At 40.5% G+C, this 21,912-nt stretch overlaps 2 protein-coding genes across 2 annotated transcripts in view; one reads left to right on the top strand and one right to left on the bottom strand.

The window, feature by feature from the left end:
• The first annotated feature begins 14,517 nt into the window (after positions 1–14,517).
• On the top strand, positions 14,518–15,569 carry LOC112152009. The gene is made up of 2 exons (XM_024281212.2): positions 14,518–14,658; positions 14,742–15,569. Exon 2 carries the CDS (start codon positions 14,752–14,754, stop codon positions 15,361–15,363), a length of 612 nt encoding a protein of 203 aa, XP_024136980.1. The 5' UTR covers positions 14,518–14,658; positions 14,742–14,751; the 3' UTR covers positions 15,364–15,569.
• Positions 15,570–18,776: 3,207 nt separating this feature from the next.
• The window catches only part of LOC112152004 (dysbindin-A), a 17,375-nt gene continuing 14,239 nt past the window's right edge, over positions 18,777–21,912 (bottom strand). The window contains exon 10 of the mRNA XM_024281205.2: positions 18,777–19,215. Within this exon, the coding sequence (XP_024136973.1) occupies positions 18,965–19,215 (251 nt within the window). The 3' untranslated portion in view covers positions 18,777–18,964. The remainder of the gene's footprint in view (positions 19,216–21,912) is intronic.

The following is a 21,912-nucleotide window of genomic DNA, read 5'->3' as shown; positions in this document are numbered from 1 at the left end:
AAAATCTAATCGCACTGATAATTATCTGGGAAGTAAATCAAAGCTTAGGGCTTTCATCTGTGATGATTTAAACCAAATACTAACAAGTAAAGATAAAATGGAGCACTCACTTCTTTCTACAGAAACAGGGAGTTTCTCCGTCTTCAGCCACCTGGGGGCGCTGCTCGAGTTAGACGCCTCATTCAATCCAGGCTCCTGAGAGATCCAGCGGCGCCGCCATATCAGAGAGTCTGCCTCAGCAAGGCTACATCAACCAGCTGTAGTCAACAGAGAATCCAACCATGCCAATCGTCTGTGCAGCTTTCGGATGCAACAAGCGGGGCCTTTTTGAGAGCGGATCATGTGGAATTACCTTTCACGGAGTCTGCGTAATAGTGAACAAAGTTACGTGGCTAACAAAGAAATGCTAACGGCAGAAACTGTTCCTCCTTTGCTCTATCTTTTGCTATTATGTTGATCTACAAATCAACAAAATAGCAAACAAATAACAAACTTTATTTGTTTGGTTTTTGGATAAATGCATGTTGGGTATTTCTAACGTTGCTGCCTGCAGATTCATCCTGATAAAAGTGTTTTTTTTTTCATCTGTTTCATACAGAAAACCATCCCAGCAGACTGACTGGACATGCAGAGAATTGTGGGTAAAAATGCTCCATCGGTGATTTTTACAGAAAAGTTTGTTCAGAGAGGGGATCGGAAGCTGCGATAAGAAGGGAGGATTCAGTCGTGACGGAGTTCTCCGGGTTCTGAATGGAAACCTTCAACACAAGATTTGAGCAGATCGAGTCTGAGATGATGCAATCCTGTCTGTGTTCAGCTTTCCATCACATCTCCAAACGGTTAGTGGATTTATCTGTTTTAATCTTAAATTACTTTAAATATGTCACCCATCACGAAAAAAAAAAAACAATTTAAGACGTTATTTTTATTGGAGTGTTTTTTTAAGTATATTATATTCAAAAAGTTAATTTAGTAATTGAAAGTAAATGTTTTCAATTGCTGCCTGTTTCTGTGTATTATAATATATTGTGAATTAATAACTCATTTTCAAACAATCTTTAAGTAACAAAAAATTACTTGGTGCTTTGAGGTAGGGATGGGTTGATAAAATCACTTATTCGATTTGAATCGAATTAAGCTTAACAGATCAATTATTAATTCATAAAAATATAAATCAATTTAGCGCAAAATGCTAAAGTCTGCTAGCTTAATGCTAACATTAAATGGAATTTCCCATATGATGGCTAATGCTCGGTCGACTGAATGACTAAATGAACATCTTTATGATTTGATTTGATTTGTTTATTTTATTCCACTCATGAAGAGAGAATTACATGAACATGTTCGTTACCCATCAACAGTCTGCATATCTTCATGACAGGAAAGGAGCAGTGAGAAGAAAACAATTCTTATTTCAATTCTGGCCCCATATTATATCTTAAAAAAGAAAAAAGAAACAAAGATGGCTTTTAGCGCCTGTCCCCACATGCTAACTACACGTTACATATTCCTCAAGTTTTGTCTTTGCAAATATTTTTTTAAATAATATTTTATTAGTACAACCTGTTCAGCATTCCAAACTTTTACCCCAACAAAAGAAAATCATGTCTGCTTTAAAGCAGTGCGAGCAACTGGAAACTTAAAATCATATTTCCTCCTGTGATTTTCATCTTCTGCGGTGAAAACAAATAGTTTTTGCAGACTCTCTGGCATCTCTCTGTTTTTAACTTTAAGCATCCCTAATGAAGTTTGCTGTTTTACTAAGTCCTCAAATTTCAACAATCTTGACTCCACAAATAAAGCATTTGTATGTTCGCTGTATCCAACTTTATGAATGATTCGGATAACCTTTTTCTGCTCTAGGTATAACGGTGTTAAATGAGTTTTATATGTATTACCCACACTTCAACACAATAAGTGAAATAAGGCAGTACAATTGACAGTACAACATTCTTAACACGTGACAGGATAAGTAAAACTTAATCTTATTCAAAACAAATACAGTTTTAGCCACTTTACTTTTTATATATGATATATGTGGCTTCCAACATAATTTTTTGTCTAAAATTAACCCAAGAAATTTGTCTTCAGAAAATTTTTCAACCGTTACTCCATCAATCGATAGTTTTACGTCCTCCTGTTTTTTATTAGTCAAAACCATAAACTTTGTCTTTTCTAAACTCATGGAAAGCTTATTATTAATAAACCAATATTTAAGTTTGACCATTTCTATTTCAATATTTTGTATTAAGTGACCTAAATTTTTTCCTGAACAAAACGTAACTATCATCAGCAAATAGAACAAGTCTCAATATGTTTGAGACTTCCGAAATATCATTAAAATACAAAAGAAAAAGAATATGACCCAGTATTGATCCCTGTGGGATACCACACTCAATGTTCATGCATTTTGAGGAATGACCAGTGAAATGTACATATTGTTGCCTTTTATGTAAATAGCTGGTTAACCAGTTAAGAACCACTCCTCTGACCCCAAACAGATTTAACTTTGAAATTAAAATAGAGTGATCAACAGTATCAAATGCCTTTTTTAAATCAATAAACAATCCTGTTGTGTATTTCTTTTCATCAATTGCTGTTGTAATATCGTCGGTTACTTTCATCATGGCCGAGGCTGTTGATCAGTTTGTCCTGAAGCCATATTGACAGTCATTCAATAGCTTATTTTTTTCAATAAAAGAATTCAGTCTGAGAGTAAACAGCTTTTCTAATATTTTAGAGAATTGTGAAAGAAGTGATAGTGGTCTATAGTTATTGAAGGAATGTCTGTCGCCTGTTTTATGAATAGGAATAACTTTAGCAGTTTTCGAAGCTTCTGGGAAAACAGCTGTTTGAAAGGAAAGATTAAAAATATAACATAGTGGCCTCACAATACAATCAATGGTCTTTTTTAAAATTTTCATATCAATACCGTCACTATCAATTGATGTTTTATTTTTAAATTTTTGGACCACAGAGAGTATCTCTGTTTCATCCACCTCAGATAGATACATCGACTGCAGAATTTTACTTTCCCTTTTATGACTTTCTGTCAAATTTCCTTGAGCTTTAGTAATTTCGTTTGCTAACTTAGGGCCTATATTTACAAAAAAAGAGCTAAATTCATTGACCACTGTGTCCATATTATTTATTATATTATGACCTTTAATGAGATATTTTGGGAGGTCTACAGAACCTTTTTTATTTCCCATTACTTTGTTTAGAATATTCCACGTGGTTTTAATATTGCTCTTATTTTCAACTAAAATTTTATTATTGTATTCCTTTTTTGCTTTTCTCAAAATGTTCATTAGTTTATTTTTGTACACCTTGTATTGTTTTTCAGAAGCCTTTGTTCTAAACTTTAAGAAATTCTTGTAAAGTTTATTTTTCTTTTCACATGCATGTAAGCCCCTTGTTATCCAAGGTTTTTGATTTGGTTTTTGTTTGTTCTGACAAAACATTTTTGGACAGTGTTTATTATACAGGGTTAAATAACAACCAAGAAAGGACCCATGCGCACAGTTTACATCATTCACATAAACATCTTTCCATTCTTGTTTTAACAGGTCACTTCTAAATGCATTAACTGCTTCTTCTGTTTCGCTTCTTCTATATCTAGGGTGGTTAAAGTGTTCCTTTTGAGGTACTTGATAATTAAATGTTGCAAATACAGGTAGATGATTGCTTGCATCATTTATTACTAAACCACTATTGACATTTTTGTCCAATACATTTGTAAAAATATTATCAATTAATGTTGCAGTGGTTGTAGTAATTCTACTTGGTCTTGTTATCAATGGATACAGCCCTCTACCATACAATGCATCCAAAAAAACTGATGATTGTTTATTAGTATTTATTTTTAGTAGATCTATATTAAAATCCCCGCACATTTTATTTTCAATGAACCCATTCAAAAGGTTTTTTAAGCTATCTGTGAAGGTTTCCACATTTGAACCTGGTTTCCTATAGACACATATAACAGTAATATTTTTATCTTTTTGAACTTCTATTTCTAAAGCAACACTTTCCATTAGGTCATCAATAACAGAAGTCAAGCCTTCTACTAGTCTACATTTTAAGTCACTGTCCACATAGATAGCCACTCCTCCTCCTCCACTTCTGTTTATCCTGTTGTTAACATATAAATTGAAACCATTTATATTAAAGTCAGACACTTTCCAGTTGTTTATCCATGTTTCAGATAGCGCAATTAACTTAAATTTACTTTTAAATGCATCCAAAAAATCAATGATTTTAGCAAAGTTCCTATATAAACTTCTAGAGTTGAAATGAATCAATGAAAATGTCTTTGCTAGTTCAATAGTATCATGCATTTGTTCATCTGTGTAATATCTACAAGAGTCGTTTATGTGGTTAAAAACATGAAGCTCTGGATCCACATCGCTGTCAAAATCATAATTGCTGTGCTCTAACTCTTGAAAATACTTGAGTATCAAATGAATCTGTCATTTAACAGCTATCTAAAGGTAATATACCAAGCAACAAAGTTTCTCATAAGAGAAGAGACACAAATCAAACAAAAAGGAGCAACATGTCAGAGTCATTGCTGTTGTTCATTATCATTTATATTGGTCCACGTCTTTCATGTTTCCTACCAGAATCACTTTAGCTTCTTCTGGTGGTCCATTTAACCTTATAAATACTTTTCCGTTTCTAGTCCAGGTCGCTTGAATTTTGTTTTGCTTTTTCAGCATCCGGCCGTTCCAAGCAATTTCAGCTTGTTTCTTTGTCAGGTGCTCATTTAGGAATACCCCGGAGCCTTTCAATTTCATGGATTGCTTCAGGATATCCATCTTGAACTTCTTGTTGGTGAATTTGATCATGATTGTAGGTTTTTTCTTTTTATCCTTGTTCAGAACAGTATGACAAGCTGATATATCTTGACTCTCCAGCTGAATCTTCTTGCTTGCAAGGAGTCGTATCACCTGCTGCTCTAAGGTGCAAAGTTCCTCTGCTGGTGCATCCTCACCCTGTTGCTCAGCAGTTGAACCAGCAGCTCTTGCATAGCTTTGATGTTTGGTTTCCAATCCAGTGATGATCATGCCGTTTGCTCTACAATATTGTTCCAACTCATCCACTCTTTGTTCAAGCGCCTCAATCCTTTGGTCCTTCTGTTTGATTATGGCCTTGAGCTCTGGAATCTCCTTCATCAGGCCTGACCGGATTTTTTGTTGCTTTACCACCTCACTGAGCTCTTGCGACATGAAATTTAGAGTTTTTGATGTCTGCCATTTCCTCAGCAAGTTTTTTTGTACTTGTTGACATTTTTGGTGCAGATTGTTAGTCCAGATGAAAAAAGGAAAAGGGAGGGGAAAAAAAGTACTCCTGGAAGTAGGCCCGATGCTTTATAGATCACAACTTTGTCCTTCAAAAAATCACTTTTTATCAAAAATGTCCAAAAAATAGATAGTAGAATTGAGCTGCATAAGGTTCCGTAACTTGATTTTGGGCTGATTACACAAAGTTTTAGTGATTTTACCAGGATTGAAAACAGGCATCCATGCAGAGAGCAGCTGCGTCGGCCATCTTTTTTTAAAATCTCCGCCATCTTTTTTTAATCAAAAAATCTTTTTTATAAACTCACAAGCAGGAATTTTCTAAAGTCTTTTAAGGAAATATTTTTTAAGTAGCCATTTGTGGTCTAAAACACATTTTTTCCTCATCCTTTCTTCTTCCAGAATAAAGTGTAATGTTATGGCCACCTAGTGTCCAAACTGAAACATCCTCCAGGAGAAGCAGAACAATGTTTACAATGTTAATGATCTGAACATTTTAGTTAGAACTTCTCCTTTAGAGAATCCATGTAATCCTGTATGATAAGGATGCAATGATTCTTTGGGAATAGGTAAAAAAAAGATTCAAACTTGTCAACATGTTAATTGATGCGGAAAATGTAAAAATTGATTTGACAGCTTTCCATGCAGGCGCGCCTGTGACTGTGTGTGCGTAGGTGCTTACACACTGGCCGCGTATGTGGCTTGATTACACCTTTGATTTGTTCTAAGACGCCCAACGATGAGCCAAAGACAACAATATGTGAGCAATGGAAGGGGGTTATTCCAACAGTGATGCTAACACATCAAACCTTTAATCAAGGAAAGTCCACAAAAAGGAACATGTGAGAAAATAAGAGATAAATCAAGCTGTGGAGTTGTAACCTGTAACGAGTATCGGGGCACTCAGATTCTCACGATCTGCTCCCGAAAATTCAAAAGTCAATGCAAACGCGCACACACCAGAATTCCTGGTTTCTATGTACGCGTTGCTATGCACGTTTTTAAGTTGGGTTGTGAGTTGTACGCACAAATTGGGCACGCACTGATCGTGCGCTGAATGTTCAACCCGGTTTGAGGTGCTTACACACTGACCGCATGTGGTGCGTCCAAAGAACGGGATCTACACAGGTTCATGAACGTGCGCTCAGCAGGTGGTATCCTCACCAGAGCAACGCGCTCACGCAGGTATTGTCAGGGAGGAGAGTCTCCTTCTTTTGTATTTTTACTGTTCATTAACGCTCCTCCACCACCTACAATAGAGAGAATCTTGGAGCAAAAAGTCAAAACTGTGCAAATCCCCCAAAGGGTTTTTTGTTTCCACGACTCTGTTCCTTTAATGTCTGTCTGGGTTTCATATTAATTCGACAGGACTCAAACCGCAATGATACATTTCTCTTTCATGATCATGTTTGGCACTTTCATGCTTTGAAGAGGACGCTACCCTGCCCACTGAAGGAGTTGAACGCCCCTCTGGGGACGGACGCTCTGCCTCCTCATGGCCTCCTCATGGCCTCCTCATGGCCTACTCTTGGCCTACTCATGGCCTACTCTTGGCCTACTCATGGCCTACTCTTGGCCTACTCATGGCCTACTCTTGGCCTACTCTTGGCCTACTCTTGGCCTACTCATGGCCTACTCATGGCCTACTCATGGCCTACTCATGGCCTACTCATGGCCTACTCTTGGCCTACTCTTGGCCTACTCTTGGCCTACTCATGGCCTACTCATGGCCTACTCTTGGCCTACTCTTGGCCTACTCTTGGCCTACTCATGGCCTACTCATGGCCTACTCATGGCCTACTCTTTGCCTACTCTTGGCCTCCTCTACCGCTGTTTCCCCCAGTGGAAATGATATTAGCAGTTTCTGAGGGGGGTCTGCAGACTAAATAATAATAATAATAATAATATATTTAATTTAAAAGCGCCTTTCAGGCTCTCAAGGTCACTTTACAAAAAAAGGTAAGAACACACAAGTAAAACAATAAGTTAAAACCAAAGTGTTAAAGTGTTAAACAGAAAACAGAAGATGCTATAAATAAGCTTGTCTGAACAGGAAAGTTTTGAGTTGTGATTTGAAGGTCGTTAGAGAGTCCAGGTTTCTGAGATCAGGGGGAAGAGAGTTCCAGAGTCTGGGGGCAGAGCAGCTGAAGGCTCTGTCACCCATGGTGCAGAGGCGAGGCAGGGGAACAGACAGGTGAAGGGACGATGAGGACCGCAGGGAGCGGGACGGTGTGGGGATGTTGAGTAGTCCAGACAGGTATGGAGGGGAGAGGTTGTGGATGGCCTTGAAGGTGTGCAGAAGGATTTTGAAGTTGATGCGCGACTGGACTGGGAGCCAGTGCAGGTGCTGTAGAACAGGGGTGATGTGGTGGTGGAGTGGGGTTCCAGAGATGATCCGAGCTGCAGCGTTTTGAACCAGTTGAAGTCGATGGATGGATTTCTTGGGGAGACCGAAGAGGAGGGAGTAATCAAGTAATCAAGGCGGCTGGTGACGAGGCTGTGGACCAGGATGGAGGCTGAGTGAGGGGTGAGGGAGGGACGGAGACGGTTGATGTTACGTAGGTGAAAAAATGAGGACCGGGTGATGTTGCTGATATGGGTCTGAAAGGACAGAGAGCTGTCGAGGACGACACCCAAACTTTTTACCTGTGATCATGTGATGACTGGGGAATTGTCAATGGAGAGCGGAAGGGAGTTGAGTTTGGAAAGGGTGGATCTGGTGCCAACAAGAAGGAGTTCAGTTTTATTGATGTTGAGTTGGAGGTGATTTGAGGAAAACCAGGATTTAAGTTCAGACAGGCATGTTGTAAGAGAGGGAGGGGGGACACAGGAGGAGGGGTGGGTTGACAGGTAGAGTTGGGTATCGTCGGCGTAGCAGTGGAACTGGATATTAAATTTCCTGAAGATATTGCCGAGGGGTAGTAGATAAATTATGAAAAGGAGGGGGCCGAGGACAGAGCCTTGTGGCACTCCAGAGGTGACCGGGTAGGGCTGGGACTGGAAGGAGTGAAGCTGAACAAACTGAGTGCGGCCAGACAGGTAGGATGTGAACCAGTCGAGGGAGGTGTGACAGATGCCGATGGAGGAGAGTCTTTCCAGGAGTACTGAGTGGGAGATTGTGTCAAAGGAGTCCGGAGTCAGCAGCAGTGAGCAGGTCATTGGTTATTTTAATTAGAGCAGTCTCAGTGCTATGGTGGGGGCGGAAACCGGACTGGAATATTTCATAGAGTGAGTAAGGCCCCCTGTCAACCCTGGTCCCCCGTTTGAGCCACTCGAGGAAGTTGATATGAAATTTCTTTCATATAAAAGGGCTTTGCTCTTGGCTCTCACTTCTGCGAAGCGCGTTGGTGACCTCCATGCACTTTGGGCACACTTTTCCGCAGATGGGTCCAGAGTCACTTTGCACCATAATCCTTCATATGTACCGAAAATAATCTCGTTAGGGTACAACTCTGAGTTCTGATTGAACTTTTGAGCTTCCATCCTCCTCGATTTGTGTCTAAGGAGCAGAGGCAGGTTACTCCACATACTGACACACACAATTCTGGTAGTCAAAAACTTCTTGGTTAGGATCATCAATTGCAACTTTACAGACAGACATCCAGTTTAATGTGATTATACTCCACATGTCAGGTTTTTCCTCTTCCCTGTTTTTTTAAGTAGCTTATTTTATGATTTTCCATACCTGTAAAACTAATACATTTGACTAACATGACTTGGTTTGGAATAAAGATTCATCTATTTCCATATAGCTAGATGTACATGTTTATGGAAGAAACAATACTCTCTATGGATGTGACGGATCTCACAGTTCGGATCGTGTCATTGTTATAGGGTTACGGTTCAGATCATTTTTCAGATCAGTAAAGTGGAAAACAAAAACAAGAGGATAGAAGCATAACAGCACTTATTTGAAAAGCTTTAAAATATATATTTGAGAAACATGTATAAAGTACTTCAAAGCATAAATAATATAATGTTTTTTTTCTGTTTTTGAGAGACAGGGTTGAGGCCACTCTGCAGGGCAGTTCCAGGGCTCCCCCCTCTGATGGTTCGCTGTGGTGTCTCACCAAGTTGGTCAGGAAACGTGCAGCACCAGATGAGACCGTCTCCCTGTCAGCTGCAGACATGCACGCCGCTCTGATGTCAGAGGAAGATCTCATCCTCATTCGAATGTTTTCCTGCAGTCATGTGACCTCAGTTACCTGCCTGCCTGCTTTGGTAAACTTGTAGTCAAAGTCCTGACATTCATTTAAAACTCACCACTGAACTCTTTACTTATCTGTAAACTGGACTTCATTATTCACTCGTTTAAAGATAAGAGATAAGATAAGATAAGATAGCCCTGTTTTCGTCCCACGGTGGGGAAATTTCAGCGTTACAGCAGCATTGCAAATAGAAAAAAAATTGGAACAATTTACATATTTACAACAGAGCAAAATAATTGTGCCGAGATAAAAAATACAAAAAAGAAGAGATGAAAAAAAGAAGAAGCAATTGCACTGTGGATATGATTTATGTTAAATAAATTGCACAACAAATTTTTAAAAGTAGCTTGGAATGACTATGAGATAAAGTGACAACAGTAGGAATAAAATAAAATAAAATTCATTAGCTGCTGTTCTTTTCTAAACCTCTGCTTGGTCTGTCTCCATCTTATCTGAGACAGCTTTTGCGTTCGTATTCTCCTGTGGACAACAGCCGCTCTGCTGATCGGATCTGTTAACAATCCCAAACTCTTCACCTGTTCTGTGTCTTCTCAATCTGCTGCAGCCACAGACTGGAACCTTTACAGAAAACTCTCAGATTGGACACTTTTATTTCACATATGATTTTTAAACACATCTTAACAACCATTTTAAAGATAATTGCTGCTGTTACACAGAGTGAGGATTTTAGGGTTTTATACTTTTAGACTGTTTCTTTCCTGATTCTTTTTAATTGTATTTCTTGTTCTTGTAACTCCTCTTTCTTTTCTCGAAGGTCTTGCCTTTTGGCAGACCACTGTTGTAACTCGGAATGATGTTCTTAATCTGTCCTGCCTGGATAAATAAAGGTTAAATTAAGAAACATTTCTGGATTTATTGTCAGATAAAAACTGTCTTGTGAAAGGAGAGCTGCTGTGCCTTCATTCTTGGATCAGAGCTTCACCAGAGGAACAGAGATGTCCTCAGAGGTCAGTGAAGGTCAGAGCAGCAGATCATGTGATGCATCAGAACTCTACAGAGAAACATGTCAGTCTGTTTGTTCAAGCTGAAATGGTTCAGAAATGTGTTTTTACTCAGGAAGTAGATCAGAGTTCAGGATTAACACAATATTTTTAGGAATTATTGTTTCTGTGTTCCATAAAATCCAGCTGCACCACACGGACTTCCCTGGAGTTTCAGAGTGCCGTCACATGCAAGAGGCTGTGCAGAAAAGGTTCTTCAAGGGTTTCAGTCATGATATTTTGTTCATAAATATTCCAACTTAGTTAGATCGTTGATGTCAACATTTCTGTTCTGCAGTTTTTAGATGTTGCCTTCAGGCTGTTATTTTATTCTACAAGCAAAAACCTCATTTTAAACCTTTACATCATATTGGGAAGTAAGTAAGACAAGTTTATTTACATAGAACTTTTCCGGCAGTCGCAAAGTGCTTTACAGGACATGAATAAAAAATACACAAAATATGTAAAGAGACATACAATACAACTCATTTAAAAGTACAAACAATTATAAAAACAGACAGAGGCCCACTCAGTGGGGCTGGAAAGCTTGTTTTTAAAAATGTAAAGGAACATAAATATATGTAAATACACCGGTATATATACACATTGTTCCAGCAATGTCTCTTTAAACTTGTTTTATGCTGGAGAGCTGCTTAAACTGAATTGCTCATGGAGGACTAATAAAGTTATTCTGTTTATTTATACGTTTCATTTATTTAAATAAAAATATATTTTATTAGACTGCTTACCAAATGTCTGATTTATTAACAGGTTATTTATATATATATAAATTCAAAACTATGTTTGCTTAGTTAGATCGCCTGAATACTATCAAGGTGTTGTAGTTATTGTTTTCAAAAAGACTTTCTTTTTGTATTAAAACGTAAAATATATTCATTTTTTTAAATTAAAATGGCATAACACATCTGATTTTGTTGGACTTTTTGTCTTTCAGTGGTTTTTGGCTCCTCAGCACCACAGAAAAGTGAAAAACTTATCTTGCTTCATAAATTAATTATTTTTTATTACTTTACCATATATTGTCAGATTTTGTTGAAAAGAACTGTGTTGTTTTTATTTTTAGCTACAAACACATCCACCTCATTAGAAACAATAGCGCTGCAGGCACACTTTGACTTTGACGTCCATGAGGCGTCAATCAATCTCCATGTTTCTGACTCTTAATGCAATTAATGTTTTCTCTTTTTTACACAGTCTACCCTTAATAAATTAATCTAAAAAATAATATTTTAATTAGTACAAATTAGTGGCTTTCAGAATAAAAATAAACACAAATGTGGATGCACATACTTGGGTGCACCACATGTGCGTGAGTTTGGATTGAATGGTTCATTACAAGTAAAAGCAAAGGGAGATGTAATCAAAAACCTAGATATGTCAAATGTGATTTTAACATGTACACTGAATAAAAAATAAACAAAAGAAAATGATGCTATCTTCTTGACGTCTTTACTCCTAATATTAAAGTCATATTTCCATCTTTGCATATAGTAGACGCACATAACTAATTGAATCCTATAAGTAAAGAAACAGTCAAATAGAGTTTGATTGATTGCTTAAAAGGAAGTGAATTTATAATCCTACTCCTATTAAGGTGAACGAAAGTTTGATCTTTTCACAGTAACCATAATGTGGTTCCTAACATTTATTTAAAGTTGTCAACACGTTTTCAGTCAGGGAGCAGATTATTGATCAAGTAACAAAGATGAAGTTTATTGAATATTATTAGAGGACATTGTTACATTATTGGGGGAATCATTATTGCTAGCAAACCCAAAATTCACAATCTGGGGATCTAAAACAGTCAGAAAAAAAAGAGGTCAAGGGAAAAATGGAACATGATCATAGAGAAGTAGCTCAGACGTGAATAAGACCATTTTGGGAAACAGTAAACATGACTGGATGCAGTTTGCAGGTATGCATTACCTCGTAAAGACAGGAGAACAGGTGCAGCTCATCAAGCACTCCATTAACACATTGAAATCAAAGGAATTGTCATGCGTTTTGAACTGTCGTTTATACAATTAATGTCATTCCAACACAGTCAGACAATGAGAACAGCAGAAAATTTGCTCGCACAAGGCTACGGGCGGCCGTGGTGCAGTGGTAGGGCGGTCGACTCCTAATCAGAAGTGAGCGGGTTCGACTCCGCCTTGCCCGCCCATGTGTCGAAGTGTCCTTGGGCAAGACACTGAACCCCAAATTGCCTCTGGTGGGAGGTTGGCGCCAGTGTTCAGCAGCGGAGCCACCACCAGTGTGTGAATGTGTGAATGGGTCTGTGACTGTGAAGCGCTTTGGGCCCTTGAAGGAGGGTAGAAAGCGCTATACAAGTATACGCCATTTACCATTTACGTATTATTGATAATGTGGACTATATTCCATTTTATCAATAATTTGAATACTTTAGGCTCTGTTCTTTTGGAAAAAAGAGAATTTGAAAAGACTCATAGTTTCTTCACAATTTTAAAGTCCCCCTCTGATGAAAATCCTGTTTTTAGAGTTTTTAACATGTCTGTGTTTCATTTTTCTTCAGAAAGAGAACAAATATAATAAGAAATCATTTAGTTTTTGCATTTCCGAGTGTTTCTCCTTTTAAATCAGTCAAACTGTCTTGGACAGACTCTGTTTGAATGAATGATCTTCTTTCCGTCAACAGCTCTGCTGCACATGCACTAAACCCTCATCTGTTCCTAGTGTCTAGTTCAGGTTCTGGAGAAGAGAAGATGGTATCTTCACATTGACTGCAGTCAAATGAGCCGCCGTTCACATTTCTGTGGTCAAATCAGCATCACTGGATTTTTGGTGTGAGTTTCATCCAATACTTACGGTAGCAGGACTGAGAACGCTGGAAAATCTCCACCAGACTCCACGGAGCTTCTTGATGTGACCACGGAAATGTGAACGGCGGCTCATTTGACCGCAGTTGGAAAGGATTGTAAATCAATGAAAGAGCATTTTGATGTTAGCTTTGATTATTTTATCAAGAACTCTGAGAAACCAATGATTGAATGTATTGATCACAGTCAATAAACATTGGAGAATTAGCTAAAAGAGTCTTTGGTGAACTGGAAGGAGAAAGAATCAGGATTTTGGAGGAAGTTCTGTCCATGAAGATCTTCACTTCCTCGTCCAGCTGACATCCGGATCAGAACCATACGGCTGGACATTACCCAGATTGATGGATGTTTTCATGTAGCAGTGGTGAAGATTTATGCTAGAGAGACACAGAGCTATCAGAATCAGACAGGAGGATCAGGGGTGGAGCTACTAAAAGCCACGCCCCCTCAGAGGAGATTTTGGAAACAGAGACTTCAGATCAACATAAAATATGTCTTTTTAAGACATTAAGGTTGTGGGATTTTGGTTAAAAACTTCATAATCATAATTAAAACACAACTTGCCAAAATGTAGCTTCTGGTTTAAGCAAAAACATAAGTGATTATTTTTCATAGCTTGAAATACATTCAGACGTTGAGGGTTTTATCTAATGTGGCATCTCTTTGGGGACTTTTAAAAAACAAGTTTGACTCTCAATAAAATGGACCACAACTGAGGACAAAGTTGATTTTGGCAGTTGTGGCGGAAGGGCGGTCGACCTTTGATCAGAAGATAGCAGGTTTGATTCCCGCCTTGCCTGCCCATGTGTCAGTGTCCTTGAGCAAGACACTGAACCTCACAATTTCACTGGTGGAAGGTTGGGCCCAGTGTTGAGCAGCGGAGCCACAACCAGTGTGTGAATGGATGAATTGGACTGTGACTGTAGGTGGAAAAGTGCTTTACAAGTATACGCCATTTCATTTCCGCGTTGACCACGAATAAATAAATAGCTTTAAAGTCTGCCCTCCCAAACTAATATATCTTCCGTTTACATGAACATAGGAGATCTAAAAATAATCAAATCACATGTTGAAGAGTTCATTCAATCGTAAACTCAATGAGGGTGTTTTGTTGGCGAAGGTGCTGGAAACCTGCATCACTTCCTCCTTCATCACAGCTGGGAGGCTTGTCTTCCATCAGTCAGACAGATGGAGACCTGCTTCCTCTTTTTCAGAACGCACAGCAGTAGCTCTACGTCTCTGAGTCTCTGAGGTAAGAAAACCCAGCTCTGCTCCGTCAAACTATCAGGTGAGTGTTTGTAGATTCAGACTAAAACAGCCCAGTGGAGCTTCAACCCCCGTTTTCATTCTATTCTCATTTCGTTTTGTTAGTTTAGAAGAGATGTTCCTGTTGCTGCCTTTCGGCCTGGGCTTCATCCTGGGGACCTCAGGCCTGAAAATCCTGGACTCAAAAGCAGAGCTGCAGGACAGCCACTTTGGCCGCCCGCCCCCTCGCCATGGCCTCAAGCTTCTTGTGTGGTACGTTCAGGCTTGCCTGGACAACAACATGAAGGCACTGTGTGACCCCATGCAAGGAGAATATGGGTTTCACGTTTTCCACAACTTGGGCAAAAAACCTTTGCTACCAGTGATTCAGGACAGAACGCTGTACAGATATTACACTCTGGGAAATCTCAACTACGACCGTGCTGAGGAGCTACCCTACGAAGTCAGGAAGTACTACAACCACAGCGACCCTGAAAGCAACAAGGACAGAGTGTTGGTGAAACACAACAGCAACAACAGACGCATTTATGAGCTCTACGCTTCTGCACATTATGACCCCACAGAAACCTACAGGATCGGCCCAGATCTTGTAGCTGCTCTTCGGCAAAGAGGAAAATCTCCAGAGAGGAAAATGATTTGTTCTTTCTCTGATGGGAAATCGCCTTCTAATGACTGTAGGAATGAGGAGTATCCCAGCAGAACAGCCCCAAAAGAAATATTGAATTAATGAGGTTACGGGGAATGTTTGTGTGTGTGTGAATGCTTCTGCAATCTTCTACTTTCTTTAGTCCTCAGGCCAAAACCAGCTGGTTCTGAACGTTTTAGTGCAGGGGTGTCAAACTCAATCACACAAGGGGCCAAAATCCAAAACAGATCACGGGCTGAACGGGATAAACATTTATTGAACACTCCAAAACTACATTTTTAAAACTAACTTTTTATTATATTATTATTATTATGAACTAGATATATAACATTAAATGCAATAATGTTAGTGTGAATGCTGTAAACTGAATTTGGCCGCTGAAGATGCTACTGCTGATAGCTAAAAACGCTAAAGATGACAGCCAGCTAAAATATTAGCTCAATGCCAAATTACTCCAAAAAACAAACAAAAAAAACGTAGGTTTCCCAAAACAGCTAGCATGTAGCTGAAATATTAGCTAAACTCCAACACAGCCTAAAAAATTTAGTAAATGCACAAATAGTCCAAAAAGCTAGGAGAATGTCAATTTTTAAAACTTAAAAACTGTAACCTTTAAACATAATTATGAATAATAAAAAGACAGGAATATTATTCCAGAATAAATCAACTTAAACCTTAAAAAACTTTCAATATTTTAGTCTTCATAAAAATATATTTTAGCAATATTATACAAGTTAGAAATAAGCATAAGATAACTTTAATAAAAATAAAATTCAATGATCTGGAGGGCCCGATAGAATTACCCGGAGGTCCCTGTGCTCTAAAACGTTACCTGACAAGCTTTGGACCAGTTGATTTTAGTAATGCTGTCTTGTAAACCTGTTTTTCTGTAGTAGAATGTCTAGTTTCAGTCTGCCTTCTGCTTCTGTTTTCAAAGTAATTAAATATGTTCATTTTCTTAACGGGTTTCTCTTAACTCAGTGAAGCCCGTCACTTCTTTCCACTGGGGAATTCTCTCCCAGTCACGCCTCTCTGTCATGACTCACCATGTTAACAAACCCACCATTTAGGCCACGCCCTGTAAGTGTTTCAGTGGTTTCAGTTTTTCCTTGGTTTTCTTGGTACTTTAATAAAGATTCTCCTCTGATTGCACATTTACTGACCAGTATTTCTATCTGTTTTTTAAAATAAAGGTCATTAGAGTTCTCAAGTCTTACATATGGAGTTTCAGACATCCAAACATTCATTTTCTAAATTGGTTTAACCCTTTAACACCTGAGGCGTCACTGGTGATGCTTTAACACAAAATCTTTTACATAATGTAACTTTTCAACCATTAACATGATCAATGTAATTCTATCAGATTGTGAAGGATACAGTAACTCAAAGAACATAAACCCTGGAGCTTTGGTGTTAAAGGGCTAAAACTTGAGATGTTCAAAGTAAATATGTGATATTCACATATGTGAAACAGTAACTTCCTTGTCCAGTCAGTCTCAGCATGGGTTGAATGAAAGTCATTTTATCTAATTATAAGGATGCCAGAAGGTAGCAGTAAGTTTCACTTCCTAACAAAAATGGAGGGTGCTACACTATAGGCATCACATGAGCTTGAGAGGATAAAACAGGAAGCTGCATCTTCTCAGCCAGTAAGGCCAGGTGGAGGCATATGGTTTAAAAGTGGGCAGAAAATGTGGGCCCCGAATTGGTTTGTCCACAGTTTCTGTGGTGGTCCCACCTGCGTACTCACATCAGTTTAAGTGGGAACTCAGTGGGTTGGCGTAGCAAGCCAACTCACTGAGTTCCCACTTAAACTTCGGGCCCACATTTTCTGCCCACTTTTAAACCATATGGGGTCCACCTGGCTTTGCTGGCTGTGTTAGTCCCACAAACTTACTGCACACACCTCACACTCAGCCAGTCACATTTGCTCCCACAGGGGTTGATCCATACGGGTTGTTCAGGTTTGTGGAGGGTCATGCAGAGGAGCGGCTGGATCTCAGGGAGAGCGCAGTTTTGACTTTCAGTTCTCTTTAGGCTCGTACGACCACCTTAAGAAACTTTGGTGAAATGAGGTGCACAATTTTTGCATGTGTGGTATCTGGAAGTATTCATAATACTAATGGAAGTTTTATAGACTTGTGATGTTTTATCTGCAGTTGATTACCTGGATCAGGTGTGTTTGGCCAATCAATGACAGGTTGGTTGGAAATGTTGGCCATCAGCCCTCGAGGCCTGGAATTGGGCACCCTGATCTACAGGATCACCAAGCGGTCTACGACCGTGCTGTGTTCCCCTGTACAGACTTGACCAATTTTTGCCCGCAGAGAGCCCGTATCCACCTTGTGAGGGCAGCTGTGACTTGTCAGACTTGGATGGTGTGGGATTCTGCAGGTCACCCTGGGGCGGCCGTGGTGCAGCGGTAGGGCGGTCGACTCCTGATCAGAAGTGAGTGGGTTCCGCCTTGCCCGCCCATGTGTCGAAGTGTCCTTGGGCAAGACACTGAACCCCGAGTTGCCTCTGGTGGGAGGTTGGCGCCAGTGTTCGGCAGCAGAGCCACCACCAGTGTGTGAATGTGTGAATGGGTGAATGGGTGAATGGGTCTGTGACTGTGAAGCGCTTTGGGCCCTCGAAGGAGGGTAGAAAGCGCTATACAAGTATACAACATTTACCATCCTTTGTAGCCTCCATATTACCAAAAACAATCTAACACTTTTAGCAGTCATACCTGCTGGTCCGGGAGGCTGTCCGGCTGCTACCAGAGAACCGCGCGCTGTGACGGGACATAAACGCTTGTATTAGATTAGTATTCTACCCGCTGATAGTCACTGGAACAGTTCGGTGCCCAAAGCTGAGTTCCTGATTGGCAGATGGGACAGAGCGACCTGTCAAACTTCATATATTTACATTTCGTGCCTGCCGCCCGATTCGCGGCTCGCCGGTCAAATCGAGCTGCTTGCAGACCTTCGCGCCGCGTCGGTCGCTCACATCGTGCCGCAGGGCTTCAATTCGCCCCAGAACGCGACTGGATCAGTGTATAACATTGGAGACTGGCGCCTCTGTCGCCCAAATCGCGTTCGGTGTGAATGCACCTTTAGAGATAGAGTGACAAGCTCAGTCTCCCAGAGAGAGCTCGGAGTAGAGCAGCTTCTCCACATCCAGAGGATCCAGTTGAGGTGACTTGGGAATCTGATCCGGATGCCTCCTGGACGCCTCCCTGGAGAGGTGTTCCAGGCATGTCCCACTGGGCGGAGGCCCCGGGGAAGACCCAGGACACGCTGGAGAGACTATGTTTCTCGGCCCCTCAGAGGAGCTGGAGGAAGTGGCTGGTGAGAGGGAAGTATGGGTATCTTTGCTTAGACTGCTGCCCCCAGGACCCGGTCCCAGATGAGCAGAAGAAGATGGATGGATTGGTTACACAGATGTCATGTGATGTGCTGTAATTCTTAGACAGTAATATATTGTAAGGAAAGAGAATACTTTGGAATAACAGCAATAAGTAATCTGTAATTTATTACAGTTGGGAGACAGATGTTTATTGACTTTGATATTTAATGTCCAGTAACCCAGCGTTCCAGTCAGTCATTGGACACAATGAAGGACAGGCTCATGTGCTTCTCCTTCTGGACCATCACAGAAACAACACAGAGCTGATCTCCTAGAAATGTTCCAGGACAGCAGGTCAGTGTTGACTGTGGGGGGGTGGGGCCTCAGCTGAGTCGCTGTCCTCAGAGCCTCCGGCTGCACAGACGTCTCTCAGACCAATGAGTGACGTGTCCAGTTGAACGTCCTCCTCGTCTGACTGCACCAGCTGTGCATCGCTCTCCTCACTGGTCACTTCTTCTTGTTCCCACACAGCTTCCTTGGATTGGTCACGGCTTGTGGGGGAGTCCTGGTTCAGCGATTCAGAACAACTGGATCTCAGGTCTGGACCTATAAGAGTGGACAGTTTTTTCCGTCAGCAACATGTCATTCTTGCTGGATTAGGATTACCGTATTTTTCAGCCATAAGGCGCGCATAAACATCTCAAATTTTCTCCAAAATGTGCGGCGCGCCCTATAGTGCAGTGGGCCTACTGTGCTGTTTTTTTTCTTTTTTTTTGGAAGGCGGATTACATGAGAACTTTGACGTTTTATAGCCGAAGTGAGCGCCACTCACATGAAGCGAGGGAGCGCGTGTCCGTGCTTTCTACCCATTCTTACTCGCTCATCATACGTCTGGCCGGGGGCGGGGCCTTCCGCTGTTTCTGTGACTGAGATAAAGGCTGTCCCGCATTAACCCGAGAGGAGGAAAAGTAGGGACTTTCTTTATCATTGTCTCGTCAAACATAAACAAAACATCACAGATCAGGAGAGCCAAGCAGGTTACCTGCCCTCCCCGCCCCCTGCAGCACCTGTCTCTCCCCCGGCGTGTGGAGCGAGCAGACACCGCTGAAGGGAGGATGTCTGTCTGTCTGCAGACAGAACCGCCGCGCTGCAACAGGACAAAGACAGTCGTAACGGATTCCTATTTTACTTCTTTATTTCCGATCGGGTCACTGAAAACAGCCTGTGCCAAAAGCTGAGTTCCTGATTGGCTGATGCAATGTAGCACCTGTCAAACTCTGATCTGCTGTGAAATGAAGTCAGACTTTCAAGCACTACGTGGCACGCGCTCTCGTGCTCTCCTCAACAGCTGCTTTATATGAGCCCGCCCACTATGGCAGGAAAAGTAAAGGGATTGGCTAAAACTTCACAGTACTGAAGAAAGTAGAAATGATTGTCATGTCCAAAGACCAATAGACCTTCAATGAACTGCTGCACTGTTTGCAGCAGCTGCTTTCGGTTTCGGTAGAGCCGTGTAAATCATAACTTTTTCTGCTTGGAATCAAACTTCAGTGACCAGCCCTACTTTTACCATCCCTGCGCCCTATGGTCAAGAGCGCCTTATGTATTTGTTAAATACAGAAAAAGTACCAGTAAGTGAAACTGCGCCCTATAACCCAGTGCGCCCTATGGTTGTGAAAATACAGTATATAAAAGCGGAGGAAGCAATGGGGGACAGAACACTGCAGGTTCCTGCTCTGCTGTTGGATCTCCAATCCTTCACAAAACAGACAACAATTTCTTCAGCTGATCAGAATATCAGTTTTTGCTGGTATCTCAGACTCAGACAGTACTTTTCCTTTTCAGTTTTATCCCTCCCAGCGTCATGGAGCTGCCGGAGCCAAACCTGGTTCCTAATGAGCAATTCAGGGTCCATCCGGGACAGGTCGCCATTCCATCACAGGGCCATAACCACACACCCATAACCACACAGCCAGGGCAACTTAGAGTCATCAATTTATTAAGCATATGTTTGGATGATGGGAGGAACCCACGCATGCACAGGGAGAACATGCAGACTCCACACAGGTGAGGGCTAACTACTGCACACACCGCTCAACCCTAAATGGTTGATACTAAACAAAACAAATTAAAGACAACACATTAGTAGAAATAAGGTGGAGAGGACCTAAAGGTATTTTGTTGGCATCAATAGGTGTCTCCCTTATCAAACAGGTAAACTCTCAGAGGTTCACTTGAGTTTCCACTTATAGTATGAGCCTGAAGGAAAGCTAGTAATATTGCAGACTGATGAGACACAAAGATATTTAAAATATAATCCAGCAACATTAGGAGGGCTGAACATGGACTCCCATCAGGCTGACCACCAACGCGTGCTAAAGAAAAACCACGGCTACTCAAAGGCTGAAACATGTTCAACATAGAGACAAAAAATAGAATCTCCAATTTTTCACTCTAAATTTGATTTTGGGTTTTAACCGATTTTTTTTCTCCCTATTTTTACTTTCTTTAACAAAGGTTACAAATGACAGAATATCTTTAACAAAAACTATTTTATCTTAGAATTACCTTTGGAAATTGGCCTTAAAGACAAAGTGCAACTAAATACAAGCTGTAAAAATGTTCGTAGAACAATGCAGCAGATGTTTTATGAGCTATCACTAGCTTAGGCATCCTAGAGAAATACTACAATCATTCAGCCGAACACTTTTGGTAGCAACGGCGTTCAAGCTGGTGTTTGTGGTTTGATGCTCCATGTTTGAAATCACAACTTCAGTGACCAAAGTGAAATTTCTGTCTCACCAGTCAAGTTGGCCAGTAGATAAAAGAAAGTCTAAACATATTTTTACTGGACAAATGATTACATTATTTTACTGAGTATATTACATGAGTGGTATTTTTAAAAATATTGTTTTTTCAGCTCAACACCGGCTCTGTAATGTTACAGAGTACTAATAGTACAAAGTGGATTAATGTCTGGTATTATTATATTCATAAAATACAGGTTTTATACATGTACTATGAATTAATGTTGTTGTATTTATCCGCCTCGTCTTAAAACATTGCTCGACTTTGAACCGATCCTCCGTGTTTACATACAGGAGACACAAGAACAGCTGGTTAGCATTAGCAGCTAGTATCGTAGCATGCTAGCATCAGAGTGTAACAACAGCTCTGTCTTCAAATCAACACTTTTATTATCGTTCTGTTGCTGCTGTAGACCAGGAGCTTTCTCCCCCAGTTCTGTCTGGATCCTGAAGAAAATCCCAGCATGTCCTGCTGATGCATCAGCCAAAGAGCTAA

Source organism: Oryzias melastigma, linkage group LG16, assembly GCF_002922805.2.
Source record: "Oryzias melastigma strain HK-1 linkage group LG16, ASM292280v2, whole genome shotgun sequence".
NCBI lineage: Eukaryota > Metazoa > Chordata > Actinopteri > Beloniformes > Adrianichthyidae > Oryzias > Oryzias melastigma.
This window is presented reverse-complemented; position numbering and strand designations above follow the sequence as displayed.

Bases quoted from the DNA above. Each gene is read 5' to 3' on its own strand.
- LOC112152009 (XM_024281212.2), top strand. From the start codon at position 14,752: ATGTTCCTGTTGCTGCCTTTCGGCCTGGGCTTCATCCTGGGGACCTCA.